Consider the following 21,948-nt stretch of genomic DNA (forward strand, 5'->3'; position numbering starts at 1 on the left):
TAGTGCAGGATGAGTTTATCAGAAATTCAAACTGAAATATATGCACAGTATTTGTCACCTCCACAGTCTGGATATTTTTATTTTGATCCTTACAGTCTTTATTATTAGTGATGTTTATTCAGTTCTGACCTCGTCATGCTGCAGACACTATAAATCTCTCTGAATGATTCAGCTAAATGCTTGAATTTAAATAAATGCAGAAGACACAAAACATATCTTTAGCCCTCTGTGGTGAGTCTGTATTGATTTCATTTTCATCTCATGAAGAAGCAGCAATGCATTTCCATTGCTGGCACTAGTTTGGGAAAGCAATTATGGACTTGCATCTTGTTCAAGAGGGCAGGATGCACCTACTGGGATTCAAACAACAACCTCTGTTTATAAGACAATTACCAAAACCACTACACCATATTACACAATGTTGTTATGGCTTCTGAGGAGTGTGTAATATGATTTCCTCTGGAAGAAGAGCATGATGCTGTTTCATTTCATTAACTAGATGGTCATTTCATGATGTACACTCACCTGACCTGATGCAAAGGCCACACTGATCTGTACCTGCTCAACACTCTCATTCATTCTACAAAAAACATGTATAAATCACCCAACCACATTGTCAATCATGTAGAAATATTATAATCTGAGTCTGAAAATGAACCCTGCTTCAGTATGTTAATAGCTTGTGTATAAAAAATGAAAATTTTAAACATGTAACAAGGGCTCAGGCTTTTTCAGGGGGCTTGTCGTTGTCCTCTGATGAATTGGATTCATGTAATTTCCCTGATTTTCTAATAGAATGAGTGCTAGAGGTGTTGGTCCCATTAATGACACTCCTTTGTGAGCTGTGCATCTTGACCCCTATTAAGTACTGTCACTCGGACAGCAGATGGTACCCGCACACACACACACACACACACATAGAAAGAGGAGGAGTGGCCATGGCAACAGACTCATAATGGCTGGCCTGGTGTGTAGTGGAATCACTCGGCCTAATTTGTTAAGTACCACCTCAGTATATTTGATTTAATCAGTCTATTCAGTGTACAAAACAAGTGGCATTAAATAAATCCTCAGCTGCCCAACAACACCGATGGATCAGACATCTTTTTTCAAAATTGGGTGGCTCCACACATGAACATTTTCTAACCTTTTTCTTGTAGTAGATCTTGATCTGCTTGTGTTTGACAAAAACTTTAATCCTCTTTTCAGTCTGAGCTGCTTGTTTTATCAGATGAGTGGGATATTAGTGTAATAGTGCAATTCATGCAGATGCATGTGGGCAGGCTGTACATCAATGAGAAGTAAACTAAACTGATCAGGCCAAGAACTGTGAGGTATGGCAATTGTCTCTACAGAGAGAGAGAGGGACAGATAATCATCCTGTTTTATATTTTGAGGAAGAATTTCTTCCTGTACAGCAGGTAGGCGATGAGCACCCACAGTGCAGTTCCCCACAGGCTTTGGAAGAGCCACTCCCAATGACTCTCCTGGAAGCGCATCTCCCAGCTGAACGGGAAGTAGAAACCCAGGAGAGAGTGGCCAACATACACAAAAATGGAGTTCATCCCTGAGGAGGAGACAAATACAAGGTGTTATTGAACAGGACTTCTCTGTTTTAAAGGAAAATGTTCTCTCTGTTTTAAAGGAAAATGTTATCTTCTGGTGTCATAATAATCTTGGCACTCACCTCCTCTGCTGTAGAGATTAGGGAAACACATATTCCAACAAAGCAAGTATATTGGGGCAAGCAGTGTAAACCTCCTAAAGCTTTCCAAAAAAACATAAATTTTACATTACTCATTTTAAACACTTGTCTCTGAGTCAGACTAAGAATAAACTAATAAATGGAAGAAAAGCGCGAGGTAGATTGAGCTGGAAATGGTCATGTCAAGTCTCAACCTTCAATTTGGATATGGAAAAACTCAGATCTCTGTATGATAAGCAACAGCGATTACAAAGATTACAACCCCTAAAGGCAATCAAGCCCTTTAAGAACACTTTTTCAATAGTAACTCCTGTCGCAGTAGAATAATACAATAATAAAATGATAAGTAACTAATGTTTGTTATTCAGCAGACGAATAGACAGCTAGATTTGTTGGCCGCCAAGTTGCCCCAAGAAGTAGATCCTTATGTAGTTAGCAGTATAGTAAGAGTAACTGATCCAATTTCTGTGTTTACTTTTAACTCAGAATGAAGTGCTTGAAATTATTTATATAAAATGTATTATTTGGAAAGCTTTGGGAGGCTCACCCCGGGTAGCCCTGATATCTTTGTTTTGCCGGAGTTTGGGTTTCCCAATTCTCTACAGTTGAAGTAGAGAGTGCAATGTTAGCATGACCCATGTCAAAATTAGAGAATAAGACTAAGTTTAAAAGTACCAGAATATTTCTTTAAACCTGCTTTTACTGATTTTTTGGCCACTTGGAGACACAACCCTGGCACATTATCATTGTTTAGTAGATATGATGAGCTTGTTAGGTTACTGCAGATATGGAGTCATTGGAGTCATTGGACTCATTTCAATGTTTCACTCTCCTTTTAGCTCTGTTTTGCTCTCCAACTTGAGAGGGAAATATCTGGTGCTTAGCTGCAAAATGCTCCTCTGTATTCAACAGCTAGTCGCTAACATTTCTGCAGTTTGGCACTGGACAGGTTGCTTATGTGGGGTTTCTAGAGCTGAAAACAGCTGCTTGCTTCTGGGAACAACGCTGATGAGAGTCAACCAAAACAGTTAAGTTACAGACCAAAAAACCAAAACAATGGGCTAAAAGACGCTAAAACGCTCCATACAACTGCAGACTGACTACAGAGTCCACATACATGTGGTCTGTTAATACAAAAATACTGATTATAGCCGGTTTATTTAATTAAATGTATTATTCAATGTGGGTGTTTCATGTGCCAATCAATTGTCTGAGGTTTTTATTCCAACCAAAGCATATACACCAGTATATACACTGAGCCCTTTGGTCCATGACCACAGTACCTGGATATATGAATGGCTGTCCGCCCCACCAGCCCTTGATATCAGTGACAAAGTACATGCCTCCCAGCAGCAGGAAGGAGAAACAGCCCATACACATCACATAGGACACTGACCTGAACAAAACAGACCATCAACAACACTTACACTTACAACAACAACATTTCACTGTGTACATTTGGGCATCACTAAAATGTGAACGGTGTGAACAAGGGTGTAAAAACACTGAAGCTATCAATCCTCTACTGCACATAAATAACACCCAGGAGTCTCAAGCTGCGGGACAGTTTGCTGGATTGGTGTAAAGCATCAGCAGTGGATCCTTGGCACGTGCCCTGTGGAGCCGTGCCAGCCAGCCATGTCCCTGTCTGTTCCTAAGTGCAAGAATGCTTGATGTAATATCATCTAATGTAAAATGGCTGCCTCCCGGAGCCTCCTTGCAGTGGGCTTTTTTATTTTTTATCTCAGCTGAAGTGGGGCCAAAAAGGACTCTTAGCTGGGAGTTAATTACTTCTAGACATCCAGGCTGGGACTTGTACTCAAGAGCTCAATAACCTGTGCATGATGAACTGCCTATAAAAGCCAGGCAGGTAATGGCGAGGGATGAATGCAGCTTTAGCGGGGGCCCCTGTGGAACATCATGAAGAATTTGCTTACACATCACAGATGAAATGGTATTCTTCCTGCTGCAACATTAAAATGATTCACATTATATTAAGGGGAATGTGGGAGTGGAACAAATGCACAGGTCATAAAATAATTTCCATCTGAGGCAGTAATTGGGCTGTATTTCATGCAAAATCACCATAAACATTTATAAAGACACTGTGCCTTGTTTTTCCAAAAAGGCATATGATAGTTTGGGAGACTGCATTGTGGTTACATAGATGCTTTTCCCAGAGCCGGATCCTATTCCATCACACATAGCTGGTAAAATGTGTACTGAGTGCTTCTGCCAGGACGACTGGTGGGGTAGAGATCATAAAGCATCCCTCATTTTTCTGGCTGTAAGGAGTGATCATGTTGGGAGGATGTATAACGGCTCCACCTCACACTCCTGACAGTCCGGGTGATTATTTACAGTCGTAGCTGTCATTAGAGGTAAGTAAACGCGTGTTTTAGCAGCCTTGATTTGTGTCTGTTGGAAACCCATCCTTTCTTTTGTGAGAAAAGTGGCTGGATTTAGAGGGTCAGGAAGCACTTACCATAGGTTTTTATTGACAGGTATAAATCCTCCGTCTCGTGTGCACTTAGAAAGGATGGCTGCAGAGATTCCCTGAGGGTGGAAATGAAACAGATTTCAAATCGATGGAGGGCGATAAAGCAATCTGTACTGGGCTGCTAAAACGTAAGGCAACAGAATCAAGCGAGTCCGGCGGATTAACCGATTATCTGGGAGTCAGATGAATAAGGTTCATCAAGTTACACACACACAATATCGGACTGCAAACACGCCAATTTGACCACCACGCTGGAATGTTGCTCTCTTCAAAGAGTGTCAGACTCCGGCAGATAGCGGAGAATCCATTGAAGGCCAAGTTGACTCCGCTGCCTTAATAACAATGATACACACGAACCATACAATCTGATGAACTGTACATCAATAAAAGCTTTTATTGTCTCATCTATTTACCTTTACATATGATTTAGATGCTTGAAGAACCATTTTGTTCTCCAGAGAGAAACCCAGGGCAGTGGATAAGAATCCAAACATGCTTGTTAGGTGGATATCCATCATGTGTATAGATGACAGAATCGATGGTGTGGAAATAGCCTAGCCGGGGCTGGATTGAGTCTCCAGGCTATCCAGGCAGCAGGATGTGGGATGGGGCTGGTATGTGGGGCAATCGCTCAATTTCAATCTCTCACTTCTGGAGCCTGATCGTTGGACTTTAATTAACATGGGCTGTTGTTTATTAGGGAGAAGATGCATGGTCGACCCTGAATATCAATCCGCCACAGAAATCACACTACAGTGAGCTGTGGTGTAAAAACTGGCTTGTGTTTATTGTATCAACACTTTCTGGTTCTTTTTGAACCTCCTGTGCATAATATCAATCCTGTGGTTGGGTGCCTGCAGAAATGAGCTCCCTCCTCCACTGAGGAGACTTGCTAATGTCAAGAGCACATGTCTGAAACAAGAGGCAGTTCAGCTCTGCTTCCTGCCTCCCCTCTGCGCTGAAATTGTATTAGAAAAGTCAATATCAAGAGCAGGCCAATCACTAAAACTAATTTTGCTTTTTTGTGTTGGTGAAAACAGTTTGTAGGACTATAAATAGATTTAGCTACTGAGATTAAATAAGAAACCAAAGCAAATATACATAAGTAGAGCATGTGGGATGATTATGTATTCATGCTTTACACATGGTTTGTATCTGCTCCCAAAATCAATGAAAAAATGTCCTGCTCTTGTTGTTGAGCCACTGCAATGAGAGAAAATCTATTTTATCGTTATCCTTTATTTCAGTCAACCAGGATTTTAAGTCCCTGTATTGATTCGTCACTAAACACGGTATGATCTTGAATATAACATCTCTAACATCATAATCTTGAGTATCCACACCATCTATATATCATTAACTGGTGAACCATGAGATACAGTGGAAAAACATAAAAGCCTAATGTTTATTTATTTCATCATGTGTTACTTTATCACTTGGTGCCTCTGGGAGAAGCCAAATGGATCTAATTTATTTCACCTCCCTCCAGCCACTCGCTCCACAATGATAGTCAATAAGATTCAACACCAGGAGACAAAATGGGGAAATTTGTCATTTAAGAATAGAGGTTAATGATGTTAAATTCTCACAACAGAATTTCAATTGATTCTCACATATATAAACAGGATTTGTCCTGATTCACAAACACAAAAGAACCATTTCTTTGACTTCTGGACCTCTAATATTGGATTTATTATGTTTGTATTGGACCTATTATAATCTTTTTGTTGGATTATAATGCTGTTGTTGTCTTGTGTATTTTAACAAACTTTAAGCTTGTTTTTGTAATTGCCATTTTCCCACCTACTGCTCTACTGAGCTCTCACAGCTCAAGACAGTGGAGATCTCTCTCAATAACATTTCCTGTGGTTTCTTCCAGGGATGTTAGTGTCGATTTGTCAGTTGGTTGACCCCTTTGGTCCAGACTGAAATATCTCAACAACCATTAGATAGATTGCCACAAAATTTTGTACAGACATTCATGATCCTCATCGACTTTGCTGATCCCTACTTGACTAAATCCCTTAAAAATTAATGGCAGTCCCATCAGCCTCAGTTGAACTTTGTGTTTAGTGCTCATTAGCAAATGTTAGCATGCTAACATGGTTAACAAGGTTATCTGCTAAACATCATGTTGGCATGTTGGCATTGTCAATGAGAGCATGTTAGCATGCTGATGTTAGCACTTAGCTGAAGTACAGCCTCACAGAGCCGTTAACATGGCTATAGACGCTTGGTTTTGTTTTCTTGCATGCTGAGGTTTTTTAGGATTTTTTTTCTTATCTTTTTAGAGAAGTATGGGCTGGACAAGGATCCATTGTTTATATGGGCCTGTAAACCTCATTGAGATATTGCATGTGACATTGGGCTACACAAATAAACTTCAGTTGACTTGACTCACTAAGCCTGACTACATGACAGATGTAGAACTAATGAGACCAAATTAACAAATGAAATTGTTTCCTTAATTTAAGGACCTTCAATGTAGTTTAATCACATGGGTCAAATAAATAAACCCCATACAATTACACATACCCGTCTGAAGGAACTTGATGTCTAATGTAGCAGAAAAGTCATGTGCAACAACAACATAACTTGAAACTAATGGTATCTATTACTGTTTCTGTGTGTTTTCCCCGGCTGACTCTACTGGCCCCTTCTTTTCATCCTGCACAGTTTGATTTCAAAGGCTGAGTGGTGCAGCCAGCTCTTCCAGCTCCATCATCGCTCCAGGTCACAGGACTGCCAGTTCAGGATGTCTGCCTCCACAGCATGCAGGCTCCCACTAACCCCGTTTTACAAACGAGCTCCATCTCTGCAGCATCTCCCTGTACTTATAAAACAGTGGCCAAGCACAGTTCATCAAAGCCTGGCCTTTCTACATGGATATCTGTCAGTCTCGTTAAAGCAGACTCACAGCCTCCTGTCACAGGTTTGGAAATGCAAAACGGGCCATCTCGTATAACACTTGGCTTCTCCCAATGGGACATATTCCCCCTCTAAATGAAATAGAGGCCAGCTTGGCTCTTTGTGTTTTAAGACCACCCAGCATGAACACAGAGCCAAAACAAATATAACCTCCGTGCTATCCGAGTAGATTTATGATGAAATGTAACTTTTTTTTCCTGGATTTGGAAGGACTTTCATCTATTTCTGTTATAACACTTTATCAATACTGTCATGTGTTTCATCTGTAAATGTTTGCTGAGATTTAGCCTGCAGGTGTATGAATTGATCATGCTCTTCATCAGATGCTCGTATACTGTGCGCCAAAGAGTGTAAGTAATATGCACAACTCTTATAATCTAAAACCACATGTGAGACACACACAGGCAATGAGAGACAGTGTGTATCCCCCTGAGGCACTGGATACCCATGTCTGCCCGGAAACACAGCCACACATGGTTGTTGTTTAATTGTACTCAGATCACACACATGTCCTCTACTAAGTCCTGCTAATGAATGGTTTCAGCAGCTATGACTAATACCTGAGTGTCTGGAAAACACGCAGCAGACTTTACCTGCAACGCAAAGTAAAGCAGCAAGACAGGGCAAGGATTTGTGTGAGTCATACAAGCAGTAAGGCGATTTAAGTGATTTGTTGTCTTGCTTTTAAATTATCGATCGACTTTTATAGTGAGTTACTTTACCAGCTGTGTTTTAAAATTTCCACATGATGAAACTTACCAGGATGACAGCCCACACTAGGAATCGGCAGAGGATGTGGACGTTTATCCCCTTGTAGAAGATGATAATTTTCCCCGCCTGTGGAGAAGGGGGCAGAGATAAGCACAACACCACAACTCATTCAATCATACATTTAACTGGAAATACCATGTAAACACCAACAACTGGCTTGTCCATTTATTTGCCCTTGGGTAACCAAACAGGCCTGGGATGTGGGTGTCAATGCTGCGTCCCTGACGTGGCGGTCACATTTCTCCTATCCTGTCGAGCCAGATGTGGGGTGTAAGTCATCTGCAACCTCTGATTAATTTGGTGATGATGAATATGTTTCAGCTGAGGACATTAGTATGGGTGAACACAGAGGAGGGCAACGGACACCTGGCGTGTCGTCTAAGACTCGCTGACTGAAGGGCTCAGTGCTAACCGCCCACCGGGAATTGAGCAATGTGGCTGCTTTCGAATGGCAACTTCCCACAACACAAATGGTTATAAGTGACACTGTTGCCATCAGAGTGCGTGAGCTGCCTTGGAGACTCCGGTCTAAAGACCAAAAGCTCTCTCCTTGCTCTCTGACAACATTTTGTCAATAAAGGAGGGCAGCTGTGCACTTACACGCACACAGGAAAAAGTCTGTCATATGACCTTCATTTAAGTACAGTTAACAATGTTTTTATCAACATATTAGGATTACTTATCCTCTATGCAAAGAAGCTCTATTATAGCAACTACATTTCTTTTTGTTTAATTACAAACATGAATGTTAAATTATGTTGTTGTAAGAAATTAAGATTAGGAACACTGCAACACAATTTATATAATCTTTTAAATCCATTTTCTACATTTTACCAGATAGCTTCTCCTCAGCAAGTTTGGTTCCATTTGAATGAAAGAAGCTGCTGCTGTCAGCCAATCAGGCCCCAGTGTTGTGAGGATTCAAAGGATCAGTTCACCAAAATCAATGAAAAGCATATTTCTGCCAATAGATTTTGAGATTTCCTGAGCTGCCAACCAAATTGAGGGGAATTAAACCTTGTTTGTGGCAGTCAAATGATTAAAAAAAATTAAAAACTCAAAACCAACGTCTTCTTTCCAGAGACTACTGTATGTCCTGGTTTCTCTTGTTAATTCATCAGCAGTATTGAGCATTGAGTTGACTGAGTTACAGCAGTTACATATCTCAAAACCAAAACCATCTGCATGGCTAAATGCAACTGGGGTAAAGTAGTAACATATGTTTTTTTTTTTTTTTTTGGGGGGGGGGGGGGGGGGGGGGTTCTGGGTGATTTGGTTGACCTGACCCTTTAATTAATTCAATAATCAATAATTAATTATTCTGTAGACAACCTACTGACTAAACTTAACTATATATGTGCAAATGCAATATCAGTACCATGAAAAACATTGCAAAATAATATGGACCCTTTTAAAAAGTCCTGACAAGATAAAAGAATAATATTTTTCCACTTGTTGAATCGTACAGATGAAATTCTGTACGTGATCTGTCTTACCTGCATCCCCAGAAATCCCATGACAATGGAGTTGATTGTACCCAGAACCCCCTCTGGGTCAAAGGGTTGTGTGGTGTGATACATTTCCTGGAGAAGGCAAGATGAAAAGACCCAGAAAAGCTTTAAATCCGCTAACTGCACATGTCTTGTGATAGATAGATTAAATAACATATGCTATATGAAAAAGGTCTTACTTTGCATGTGGGGTACCTGTACATGTTATCACCAAACATCCATCTATCGACGTATCCTGCCGCACCCCCAGTGCAGTTTGGGTAAAGACCATTATCACCAATTCCACCAGCTCCCAAATACCCTCTGATAGCATTAAAGCACATAATCATTATGGAATAAGAAACTGTACAGCACTTACTAAAGTTATAAAGTTAAGTACTCACATTTCAGGAAAAGAGCTCTGGAAAGGATCGTTACTATTCGTACCAACACAGTATTTTCACACAGATGCCATGCAGGGTCACAGAGATGGGGAAAAAACACACAAAAAGCTGCACTGAGCAGAAGACACAGAGCGAGGAAGATGGATCCTCTGCCTCCGCTCCTCTTATTGCACATGACAGACTGAGATTGGCTAATTATGCCCTCTGAAGCATCCACCACAAGCCCATAAATCACAGCGGTTCATAACACCAGCAACACAAGGTGCACAGTAACACCACTGCTGCAACAGCCTAAAACTGGAGATCATCCCAGCATGCAGAGATGGATGAAATTTACACTGTTAGCATACGTGTGCAGTGGATTATTGAGTAGATTAAGTCAGTTGCATGACACTGGGAGCCTTGCTTGGACGTACGTGGGGCAGTTGGGTACAGGCAGGAGGAAGGTGATGAACAGCCACAGAGTCTCCAGGAAAATGATAATCAGCCACTGTGGCCAATACAAGACCACATCCTGGAAGGGGTTCCACCAGTGATACTGCATCATAAATAAATCAAAAATAATGTTAAATAGTTTTAAGGGGGAATAAAACAGTTCATCTTTTGGACATTTTACAATTTTGGACACTTTGCAATTGTTTAGCCTGTTGGCCAGTCTGTCCATCACTTGTGCTACAGATTGAAATATCTCAATGGATTGCCATGAAACTGAGTAGGCCTACAGATAATCATGGTCCCAAGAGGATGAAACCTACTGACTAAAGTAGTGACCGAATAATTAAATTAAAGATGGCTGAACTCCATTTTGCTGCTTCAGTTTAAGTATCCTAGTGTTGTGCATGCTGGCTCATGTCACCCTGAGATGTCTTATATTGGTACACTTGAACAGGACAGAGCCATTGTTAATGTTATCAGCAACAACTGTGCTTTTCCTTACATGACAAGTCAAATGTCTGCGGTGAAAAAGGCCTGTTAGGCTCACTTCATCTAGTGCTATCATCAGGTCAAAAATGTAACTCATGTAGTAGCCTACCAGGAAAACTAATGACATTCCCCTCAGCCTCAAATGTACTTTGTTTTTAGTGCTAATTAGCAAACAATAGTGTGTTAAACTAAGATAGCAACATGGCAAACATAAGTGCTAAACATCAGCATGTTAACTGCTGAGCTAAGCTGACGTGGTATTAGCATTAAGCTCAAAGCACTATTGTGCCTAAGTATAGTCTCAAAGAGCCACTAGCATGACTGTAGGTGGCTGTATGTTTGCTCAGTTATCAACAGGAACAAGAACAACACCAAATGACAAAACTGGTCCCAGAAAGGCAACGTGCACACTTCAGATTAGACTTCTTTAATGTTGTTTCCCTGGTGTGTAATGACTGATGAAAGTGAACTTGACAGAGCTGCTCACCGCTCTCAGTGGGATTTCTTTCTGGCCCCAGAAAGTCTGCAGGAGAGACAGAACAAAGTAGGTGAAGGCCAGACGCTGCAGCACTCCAGGGATCCTCAGCCAGGACCAGGACACTGCAATACATTCAAAAACACACAGCATAAACCCTCATCTGTGCCTCCATACCCAATGATGAATATATGAACGTACAACTCAGGCAAGGTATAGATATAACTCACTGGTGTAAAGCTATTCCTGCTGATTTGAGCAAATTATAAATCAGGAAACTGATAATATTGGTGATATCATATTTTCAATCATCCTCCTACTACTACTACAGTACTACTACTTCCTGAAGAATGATGATGGACAGCGCGAGGCAATGGGAAATGGTGTCAGCCTTCCGGTATGGACATGTCAAGAATGTGGGAAGCTAATCAAAGATTCCCAGTTATCTCTTGGTCTCGACAAATTGGGGAGGCTAGGATTGGCTCCTGTTTGAGAGATTGATGGTAATCTACACATTAGTTAATTGAAAACCTCTTTGCCGCACAAAGTGCTGTAAAAACTATGTAATCCCAATCATTGATCAGGACGAATCAGATAAGAGGCGGAAATCTCCCCTTTCACAGGAAAAGAGAAAGCTCTTACTAATGACACATTTGTTAAATCTGCAGGTTACATCCCCAAAGGTAATTTTTACTGTTTCTGTATTCTGCTGGAAACTGTAACACATTTAGTTTCACTATCTGATCAATTGATGTAGGTTTTTGTGTGAAATTAGGATCCTTTTGACGGTCAATATCTTTTAAGATGTGAAAGCTCTGCTGTCTACTTCCCATCTCTGAGGCTTTTCAGTAAGAGACTGAATAAAAAAGTATCTAACAGTACAGAACAGAGCTGTTTAAAGCCATCAGAAAGTACAGCAAACAGATTAGTTAAAAACTTTTTGTATTCAAACGTCCTCTGAAGGCTACTCAACAGTAGGATTTCGAATCTGACTTTCTGACCCCATCTTCATCTGACTGATTTGTAACTGATCACAATCCAACAAAGGAGAAAAACTGTCAAATAGTCAAAAATTACACTTCCAAAACACATTGTTAAATTTTGCTAAAGCAAAACTATACAAATATGTCAATGTTCAAAGGAATCAAAAAAACACCGTCATGTTGAACCACCATGTGTTTTTCAGGTTATCCAACAGACTAAAATATTATATGAGCACTTTATAATTTTAAACCTGTATCACAGCATTTAAAATCTTAATTGAAGTATAAAAAGAAAGGGAAATCATCAAAATTGTAGTTTCAAGGTCTTCAGCGCTGGTTGACCATGATTTACTGCAGATATATAACCATAGTAACGTTTATTTGAAATGACTCATAGTTGATGTCAAAGGTTAACACCTTATTCTAGCTCGTCTGACATTGAAACAGTTTAACATATTGAGCTGATATGACTCCATTCTCTTATTAGATCAAACTCTGCGACTGAACTGCAGAGGACGTCCTTGGAGACAGAGGGCAAAGCTGCAGTTTATGGTAAAAGTCACTGCGCTGTTATGAGCAGCTCCAACAGCGGCTCTAACAGCAGCTGCATGGGGCTGAAGGGTGTAACACTATCTGTTTGTAATTGTCCATTACCGCAACGGTTTGTTTTTGCTCAATCTGCCTCTGTTAAACGTCCCCTGGTGCTGGATTTTGAGACAGCACACACAATAACGATATTTTTGTTAACCCAGTTACACAGACATCCACACAGGAAAGTCCATTAGCACCGGGGATGGCTAATGTGTGAAGGGCGTCCTGTGCATCCCCAGGTGGACGATGAAATGAGGATTTTCAGCTTGCTTCCCCTCCTCTAACCCTGACACAGCCCTGCAGCTTTTATCACAAATCTGGAGCTCAACCCATATAACATCTTTGTCTTTGTTACTTGACTAACTGCAGTTCATGAAAACAATGCCTTTTTGTGTGTTGCATGATATAAATGACTGAAAATACCTTGTCACAGAATCAGTGTTCAAATTGTTTGATGTAATGTAATATAACAGCAAATTCAGCTTGTTGTTACACACGCTCTAATGATGATGCCAGTACAGAACAGAAGATCAGAACAAACACGTCCAAATGCAGGATGTATTTGTTCCATTAACAATAACATGCTACATATTTTGCACCTACATGGTCCGTCTCTTGGAGAATAGTTGAGGAAGCAGAAGCCGAGCATCAGGAGGACGACTGTTCTCCAGGTGATTTTGCGCAACAGCTGCAGGCGGCTGACTCCTCTCCTCTGCATGGATCTGAAAGCCAACACCACTGAGGTCCCAATGATAAACACAAACCTTTAAGAAATAACAGAATTATGTAGTTAAAAATATGTATATAAGAACAAAAATGTGCATATTCATGTATATTTTATACTAAATGAGTATGGGACTCAACATGTATGACAGTGCACTTGTAAAAAAAATGTACCATGGCATCACAAGATCTGCCACAGTTAGACCTGCATAAAAATCGGAGACATGAATTAATATCAATAGAAACAAAGATACTTGATTTTGACGTCATTATACAGAGTTCACAGTTCTTTCCCTCCTCTAATCTCAGCAATCCAAAAAGACCACAACGTGAATGAAGACCAATGTTACGTCCTTAAAGTGCTGCCTCTGTCATTAATGTTCCATTTTGAAAAAGTATGATTAATAAACATCTGCACTCCTGTGACAGTAGCGGCCCTGCAGCAGAGAAAAGATTAATCAAACCACCTCTGAAATCAATACACTTGTAGATGTGGCAAAGAGGCTATTATAAAATTTAAATTGAACACATCTCCAAAAAACAGATTGTATATTATTAAAGTTTTCATACCATTTTTTAGACAGCTTTTATTCATTAGAGAAAATGGACCCAGCATGGTTTAATGTTTGAACAACCCCTGGTCACTGGTTACTCAAGAGCACCTCGAGACTGGTCATTATTACTCATTCACTTCTCCCTCCCATACTGTCCCAGCTGCCATTTAAACACATCCCTCCTCCTCCTCGTCTCCTCCTTGGTTGTTAATAACAATAAACATCTATGGATCTCGCCTTTTATTTGGCCTGCATGAGGAATGGCATCCTGTGTGTTTGGTTTGGGACTGCATTTATCATAATTAGTGACAACAGGTCAGTAAGTGCTGCAGACATGTTGAGGACAATGCTGCCATTAAATAATCAGTGCAGACCAGGCTCTGTGTTAGAGATTATTAATACATTAATATTAAAAGTACTGGTTTCTTCCTTGAAACAGACTATGAGCTCTTGGTCCTTTTAGCTATTAAATCTACTTGATTGGCAAAATTAGACAGAAGGCAGGAAACAAACTCAAATTGCTGCAACATGCAGGGAGCAGTTGAACTGTACAAGCTCTTATTCTGGTTTTATGTCATAATTTCGTGCATGTCTTGCACTTTACTTAACCATTCCACGGTGCATGTTGGAAGAACCAGTAACCTCCTCCGCCGTAGTTCACAAAAACCATCACTGTGAGGGCAAACCTACAAAGACAGCACAATCAGTAAGCACTATAATACACTATTTAGTAAATAGTAAATAGTAAAGGAAGAGTAAATAATGGAAATGTGTGTGAGAATTAAAAACTGTCCCCCATTTTTAAAACATCATAAACACATGAAACACTGAATAAAACATATATATCAAACTGTTTACTTATCATCACACCAATACTTTGATTCTGATGAAATATTAACTTTCAAATTAAAGTTAAAGAGGCCTTGGGAGGGGCTTTTTATTCTGTCACACTCCAAATGCAAGATAATGCAATCTAAGCATTATGAATCACTCAGGAAATGAACACTTGTCCTCTGGATCTCCTCAAGCAGGAGTGCTGACTAAAGACTTTGCGTCTAATATATGATACACTTTATACTTTAGCACTGGCCAAGGCTGCTGAAACACAGCACGTGATGGAGTGCTTCACTGAATCAGACACTAGAGGAAAAAAGGTGTTTGTATTGCATGTCAGAAAGTGGGTGGGTGCCATTACACAACACAAACTGGCAGAGGAATGTAAATGATTGCATGGTAGAGCTGTAGCGGAGGTTTGCTTCGAGGTGGTTTCAATCCTTTCACCATCCTGAATACCTAATTTATGGTTCTGATTCATGCGTTATTCAATCAAAAAGAAAAAAAAATCATAAGGGGGTCTTTAAGAGCCATAACGAGATTAGGACAACCTCTAAGACTGTGACTGTCTGATAAGGTGCACTGTATCTACCTCTGCCTCCTCTTGTTTTTCTGCCGAGATTCAATTAAGAGGTACACCAAGCCATTACTCCTCTTTTAGCCCCAACCTGCTGATACAAGATTTTAATCTGCCACTATCATCTCAAAAAGGGCTATTAAAGTAGAGAAAACCCTGCTTCATGCGTTCATGTACTCTTTCTCTCTCTCAAACACACAGATATGTACACTGGCTGTCATTTAAATTTTGACAAACATATCCATTAGTCGCCATAGTGACAAAGACAAAGGTTAAATCACTAGCCAGATGAGACCGCGTGAAAATCACTGCAACATCAGGGCTTACTGGCCATCTTTTTAATTAAAACACTCCATTTTAGGCAGATTACATTACAAATGCCGCACATGTGACACTAGTGGCTACTAATTATGATTAAGGGAAACTCTAAATGCCTAATTAATATGATGTGTACTGAGGTGTCTTTGTTTTATGTTGCATCAATGTTAATAGAAAAACAGATTATTTTCAGGTTGAGGCACCACAGGCTTGTTTCCTAATCAGGTTAAAGTTGTAAATATCCCTCATAAGCCTTCCATTGAACATTTGTCATCTTAGTAATAGACTTAATTCATGTCTGGGATTCAGTATTCATGATTTATAGTTAACAGATTACAGATAGACGGGTCTTTCTAACAGCAGTGACAACTGGTTATGACTCACTGATAGACGCTTATGGACCTCTTTGATTTGAGTCACTGTACATGCATTACCAATTAGAGTATCAGCTTAGTACATTTCTCCGTTGCAAATGGATAGCCACACTCTATCACTGCAGAGTATTGAGTTACCTTCTGACCATATCAAGCACATTTATACCCATAGTCATAATAAATTACTAGTACTTGAGTGCAAATGCCAAGGTTATTTCTCTGTGGCCAAACATCAGAGCATATCTGAAACCCAATCAGAGGGAAAACTTGGAGCTTAGTCAAAATAAGGCACAGAATGAGTCAGCCACCTGGTGTCAAATGCAACTGACCATCCATTGTTTTGCCGTAATAGTTGTTCCTTCTGTTATACAGCATCACTAACTACTGACGGTGCGATTTTCAGCAGCAAGGGAAAACCGGCGACAGGCTTTTAGCAGTGCGCCACAAGATTAAAATCCAAATCCTTTTAGAAAAATTAACGTGCAACTGTTACTCCACAGTTCTCTGTATATCATGTCAGTGGAGCCTGAGCAATGATCAGAAAAACCTTTCAGCCCCCAAGAAAAGCCTTTTGCCTTCAGAAACGTCTCAGCATTTATTGCAGATGACTGATGTGTCTGTTCTCTGTAGAAAGTTGTTACTTATCAGGGGTATGGATCATAAGTCACAGGGCTGAGGAGGCACACGCAGCGTTAATCTTGAGAGCTGAGTCACAGTTTGATTAAGTGTGTTGTCAGGTATGAGAATTTCCAGTATTACCAATCAGGATGTCAATATGCGACAAGTATCTGTAACCCTAGAGTGACATTTCAGCTAATAAGATTGAAGGACTGTGGCTAGAACTGTAAATGAAGGGAGGTTAAATTTTAAAAAAAGAATTCCATTTATCCTCTCCTTGAACTTTTGCAAATTCATCCAAAAGGAAGCCACAGATGGAGAAGATGTCAGACGTCTGCTGGATGCTGCCTCTGTGCTGCTGGATTTCCTTTTGCTCTCCATTTTGGCAGGAGATCTATGGCCGTGTGGATGTGTGCTGATATGTTGACGGTATTATTACATCAATTATTTGGCAAGGGGGAGGTCAAAGCCACACCAGCATCCTGTTTCCAGAGAGGCGTGCTTTGTGTCTACCCCCAGGCCACAATTAAGGCTAGCAGGGAGCCCAGATTCAATCACATGCATCACTCCTGTCCAACAGAAACACTCTGTTCCAAACCCGAGACGCACTGATATCAGAAATCATGCCCAAAGCTATACCGCCTGATAACAAAAGCTTGGGGGAGCATGTGGCCAGACTGTGACCCCTGTAATTATTCATTATGCTGGGCCTGTACATCTTCATCATGCCTCAGACGGCTCGAAAAGGAATTAGCATGTGAACGAGCCGCATGTGGTGATAGACTGATAAACAGGATGGTTGTTGATGGCATACATACCCTCGGAAAGTGTCCAGTGAGCGCAGACGTGTTGGTTTCGGTTTAGTGGCATTGTGCTCAGCTTCACAAGCATGTGCTCCGTCCTGTAGAAACAGTTGTAAGACAAAATAATGTCAACATTTAGGCTTTTCAGTATCTAGTATTACAAGTAACAAGCATTGGTCTTCTCAACATACACTATATGCCTTCTGTATGCTGTATGTTGTCTCAACTTGTGACTGCTGTTTCTCTTAAGTTAATCTGTGTTGGCATAATGTTGGCTTTTTCTGTTCAACTGAACATTTTAAAGCTGTATTAATTGATTTGTTGGGCACTTGAGGGAAGTGGAACAACCTGTAAACACAACATATCATACTGTCACCTTGTAAAGTTGATAAACTGCAGAAACGCAGCAGCATTAGCATTCATTTTAGCATTCATGTTTGTGGCCACCTGATTAATTTAAGTCCAATGTTCACTCTGCTTTCAGCTCTGTTTTGCTCTGCCAATTTCTGCCATTTTAGCTGCTGAATGCTCCATGAAGTTTACTAGCCAGTTGCTAACTTTGTCTATATGCCATTTGGTCCTGGCAGACAGTGTGGAGTAATTTATCAGAGCTAATTTTGTGAATAATTTGAATGCTCCATGAAGTTTACTAGCCAGTTGCTAACTTTGTCTATCCGCCATTCGGTCCTGGCAGACAGCATAGAATAGTTTGTCAGAGCTAATTTTGTGGATAATTTGAAGCGATAAAGTTGCATTCTGTAAAAGCTGTGTTAGTCATTTGACACATTGCTGATATAAAAACATTGATTGATGCAGCTTTAAATAATTGGCTTTTTTTAACTGATGCATCTGTGATTCTAGTACAGCTTGATTGAGCCTCTTTGGAGCTCTCTTAATTGCCTCATGTTGCTTTGAAACTTACAAATTACTGATTGCCAGATCTCTTTTAATAGTTGAAAAGTTATGCTAATTAAGTCTAAAATGACCCTCTCCAGTAGCAGTGGTTAATTATAATTACAATACTTCATAATTAAAGTGTTCATTAGTTTGTGTACTCTTGGTGATTTAACTTTTAAATTAAAAAAAGTAGAGAGGTTGAAAACAGTGGGCACATTTAGAAATACATCAAATGACAACACAAATATAGACTTGTTGCTATTACAAATAATATATGCAAACGTCTCGAGATTTTACATAACTATAATTGTTCTGAGATGTAAAAATGTTGACCAAACAGAAAATCTAAATTGCCACATGGGGTCAGAACTCCTCAAAATGATGTCGAGCATCTCTGTTTCCTGGGTCATCCTCTGTGCTGTGTGGCGGCGCCTCTTTTTCCTTCTCTCTGTGAAGGCAGTATTCAGATGACTCTGGCCTGCTGCCCTCTCAGTTGGATTAGCCTTACTCACTGGCCTCCATGCAGCAGTTTAAAGAGCCAGAGCAGGAAGACACCAGCACTAATATGTCATGATGGATCTGCATGCCATCCAGACAGCATATGGAGGACAGAGACATCTTGCTTGGAAGAATGAGAGGAGCTATTCAAGCTCACCAAAAATACACAGCAGCTCTTGCCATCAAGCAAGATGATTAGACAAATGCTTCCATGTAAGTCTGCTGTACAATTGGCTCTGCTAACATTTGTATCAATCATTCCATTAGTGTCTCCCAAACGGCTTGATGACTGGAGTCTCAGAGCAATCTTGGTATGCATCTCAGGCTGCGTAGCTGGCCAATGAAAATAATGCAATGTAACTGTTGGATCAAGGCAATGTTAACTTTTGATTAACAGAAAAGCATAAAGTAAATCATTTTTTTGCAGTAAGGAATAACTGAATGCTTTAAACACAGGAACAGGAATTTACAGGATTAAATAAACCAAACAAAGAAGAATGAAATATTCAAATAAAAATGTAAGAACTTATTTCTCATTCACACATTACTGATGAACTGTGGGATTAATGCTGCATCTTGAAGTGTTTAGTATCTCAAGATTGTACAGTTCATACTGATGATACTACTACTCGAGTACTAACTTGATTGAAATCATTTGCTTGGTTTCATGATCTCAATCTCATCAATCACATTGTGTATTTGTGTCATCTCATTGCATTTATTAAGATATTAAGCGAATGCATTTTACTTACGTTATCCACTGAGTACTGAGGGCCTTGGCAGCAAATGGTCTTAATAAATTTTGATGTGCTGCACCTCCTATGAAAGGGACAACAAGTGTGGGCTGCCTGGTTCTGATGGAGGACTAATCAGTGAAGAATGGTGTTTTCATTGAGGACGGTGTAATGAACATACCTGTAGATGTAGGGAGCCACAACAAATAAGAGCGCAATTATGGCCAGCAAGAGAGCTGCCACCAGGAGAGCTGGATAAGAAAATGGAAAAAGACGATGTTTACAAATTGGTGTTGTGTAATCAGACTGTATCGCCCTACGTCATAGCCTCTCTATCTGGAAGTCAATGTCTGACTGTGCATCTTTATCAGTCCAAGCTGTCTGCTTTACTCGCCTTCAGGCTCCCCTGTGGCTCTCTGTCAGTCAACCAGTGTCAAAGGGGATCCCTCAAGTGACAAACAAGAACCTAATGGAAAACTCTTGGTCAATCCATCACAGAGCAATCACTCTAGGTAATCTAACCCTGCCGGCATCCAAAAAGGAAAATGTAAGGCTACACTGGAGCTGGAAGGGCAAGGAAACAAAGACAGAGGGAAAGAGCTGGACTGCTAGACGGCATCATAGATAGGAGTGGGGTCAAGATGATGTTATGCTGCAGCCTAGATGTCTTTTATTTGCTAAATTAATAAATAAGGACATTTACAAGGACCATAGAACAAGGATCAGGTTAAAAGTTTGGCACTGGGAAACACATTTTTGGAATTATAATTCCTTATATGCCTGCATCTGTTAACCACTACAGTACATCATTGCATAATTTAGATTGCAGTTAATAGCAAAATTAGTGCACCATAAATAAAGCCAAATACAACTTGATCTCATATTTATTGTTTTCTGCAAACAAAAAAAAGCAAAAATGATTGTTCTTTCATGAGCACCGTCAGTATTCTGTTATCAGTACATTTTACGGCTGTGTTAGACATTATAAAACTATAACACACAGAATCAGGAGATATCAGTATGGTCGTCTTGCGTCAAAGCAAAGAAAACAGGGAGGCAGTATGAGCTGTGTTTGTCTTCAGTGGAAAAACAAACAAAAAGAAGCCATTTTAACCCGAGCTGACATCTACACTATGACATCCACATCCTATGATGTTCACTCATAAAAACACCATAAAGCTCTCAGCACATGAAGTGAAACAACACTAAATCTCTGCTAGCAGGCATGATCGTTCTATTAGTCTATGAGTCTTTTCAAAAGAACTAGATTAGTCTGCTCATCAATATGTTTGCTAAAGTCGAACACTTAATAGAAGTCAATATCTTGGATTTCTTTGTGAGAATTAAGGCCGCAGTAGGTGACTTGTGGTTTGTGGTACAATGCAGAATACAGTACTAACATGATTAAAGGGTGGATCTGATAGCAGCTGCACAGAAACATATCCTTGAAGAATACCACACACAACAAATTACCTCATGTAGCCCTGCAGCCAATCAATCTGAGACACTGAAGTAAACTTTGAAATTCCCTAGCAGGGCAACTCTAACCTGTCTTTAGCTGCTGACCAGACCATTACTTAAGCTGAGCAAGTCCTATGGGGAGTTTGTATAATCACCGGTCTGCAAAGCTAATGGAAGCTCATCATACTGTGAGGGGTGCCGTCACACTGACCATATATCTGCTCAGATAATGGCTACTTGGCCTTAAAAGTCTGATCTACAACATAATCTGCAATATTGTTAAGTAGAGTGTACATTATGGAGAGAGATGCTTTCAAAATCCCATTATGCCCTAATCCTTCCACACTCCCTAATGTATTACCCACAATGCTCTACGCGCAGAGCCAGGCCCTCAAAACAAACAGAAAAGCTTTTCTTTTATCCCTTTTCAAGAAAGCATGTCGTATCTGATCAATACACATCATGTCTCAAGAGATGGATGAGAATTACTGCTCAGTAGATGCGGACAAACCCGGTGATTCACCTCTTTGCTGACTCAATTAAGTAGAGAGTGGATCAAAGGTTCCCTTACTGTCACTGTGCCTCACCAACACAATCATGTTGACTGTGACAGTGTTGTCCACTTACGCAGGTATGCGTTGTTTGGTCTTTTATCCACAGTGTGAATGCAGCTGGGATTACTGGCAGCGTCTGACATCTGGATCCAAACTGAGTAATGACCACCTTCCTCATATGTCTGACTCCACCTGCATCCAAAACAGAGAAATATTGAGACACACTTTCCTT

The 21,948-nt window shown here is 40.2% G+C and overlaps 1 protein-coding gene across 4 annotated transcripts in view; it reads right to left on the bottom strand.

Moving 5' to 3' along the window:
* si:dkey-192p21.6 (uncharacterized protein LOC565246 homolog) overlaps positions 1-21,948 on the bottom strand; it is a 25,949-nt gene continuing 4,001 nt past the window's right edge. The window contains exons 4-19 of one of the 4 annotated variants that reach the window (XM_042433241.1): positions 21,790-21,908; positions 19,883-19,952; positions 19,720-19,786; positions 17,588-17,670; positions 14,658-14,734; positions 13,669-13,699; positions 13,375-13,535; positions 11,210-11,322; positions 10,215-10,336; positions 9,595-9,718; positions 9,401-9,487; positions 7,893-7,970; positions 7,694-7,726; positions 4,191-4,261; positions 2,989-3,101; positions 1,284-1,567 (exon numbers count right to left, since the gene is read on the bottom strand). In XM_042433241.1, coding sequence (XP_042289175.1) covers positions 1,386-1,567; positions 2,989-3,101; positions 4,191-4,261; positions 7,694-7,726; positions 7,893-7,970; positions 9,401-9,487; positions 9,595-9,718; positions 10,215-10,336; positions 11,210-11,322; positions 13,375-13,535; positions 13,669-13,699; positions 14,658-14,734; positions 17,588-17,670; positions 19,720-19,786; positions 19,883-19,952; positions 21,790-21,908 — 1,531 coding nt within the window. In that variant the 3' untranslated portion in view covers positions 1,284-1,385. Of the gene's footprint in view, positions 1,568-2,988; positions 3,102-4,190; positions 4,262-7,693; positions 7,727-7,892; positions 7,971-9,400; positions 9,488-9,594; positions 9,719-10,214; positions 10,337-11,209; positions 11,323-13,374; positions 13,536-13,668; positions 13,700-14,657; positions 14,735-17,587; positions 17,671-19,719; positions 19,787-19,882; positions 19,953-21,789; positions 21,909-21,948 lie in introns of all 4 variants that reach the window. The other 3 variants (XM_042433243.1, XM_042433242.1, XM_042433240.1) reach the window with 3 other exon arrangements.

Source organism: Thunnus maccoyii, chromosome 14, assembly GCF_910596095.1.
Source record: "Thunnus maccoyii chromosome 14, fThuMac1.1, whole genome shotgun sequence".
Taxonomy (NCBI): Eukaryota; Metazoa; Chordata; class Actinopteri; order Scombriformes; family Scombridae; genus Thunnus; species Thunnus maccoyii.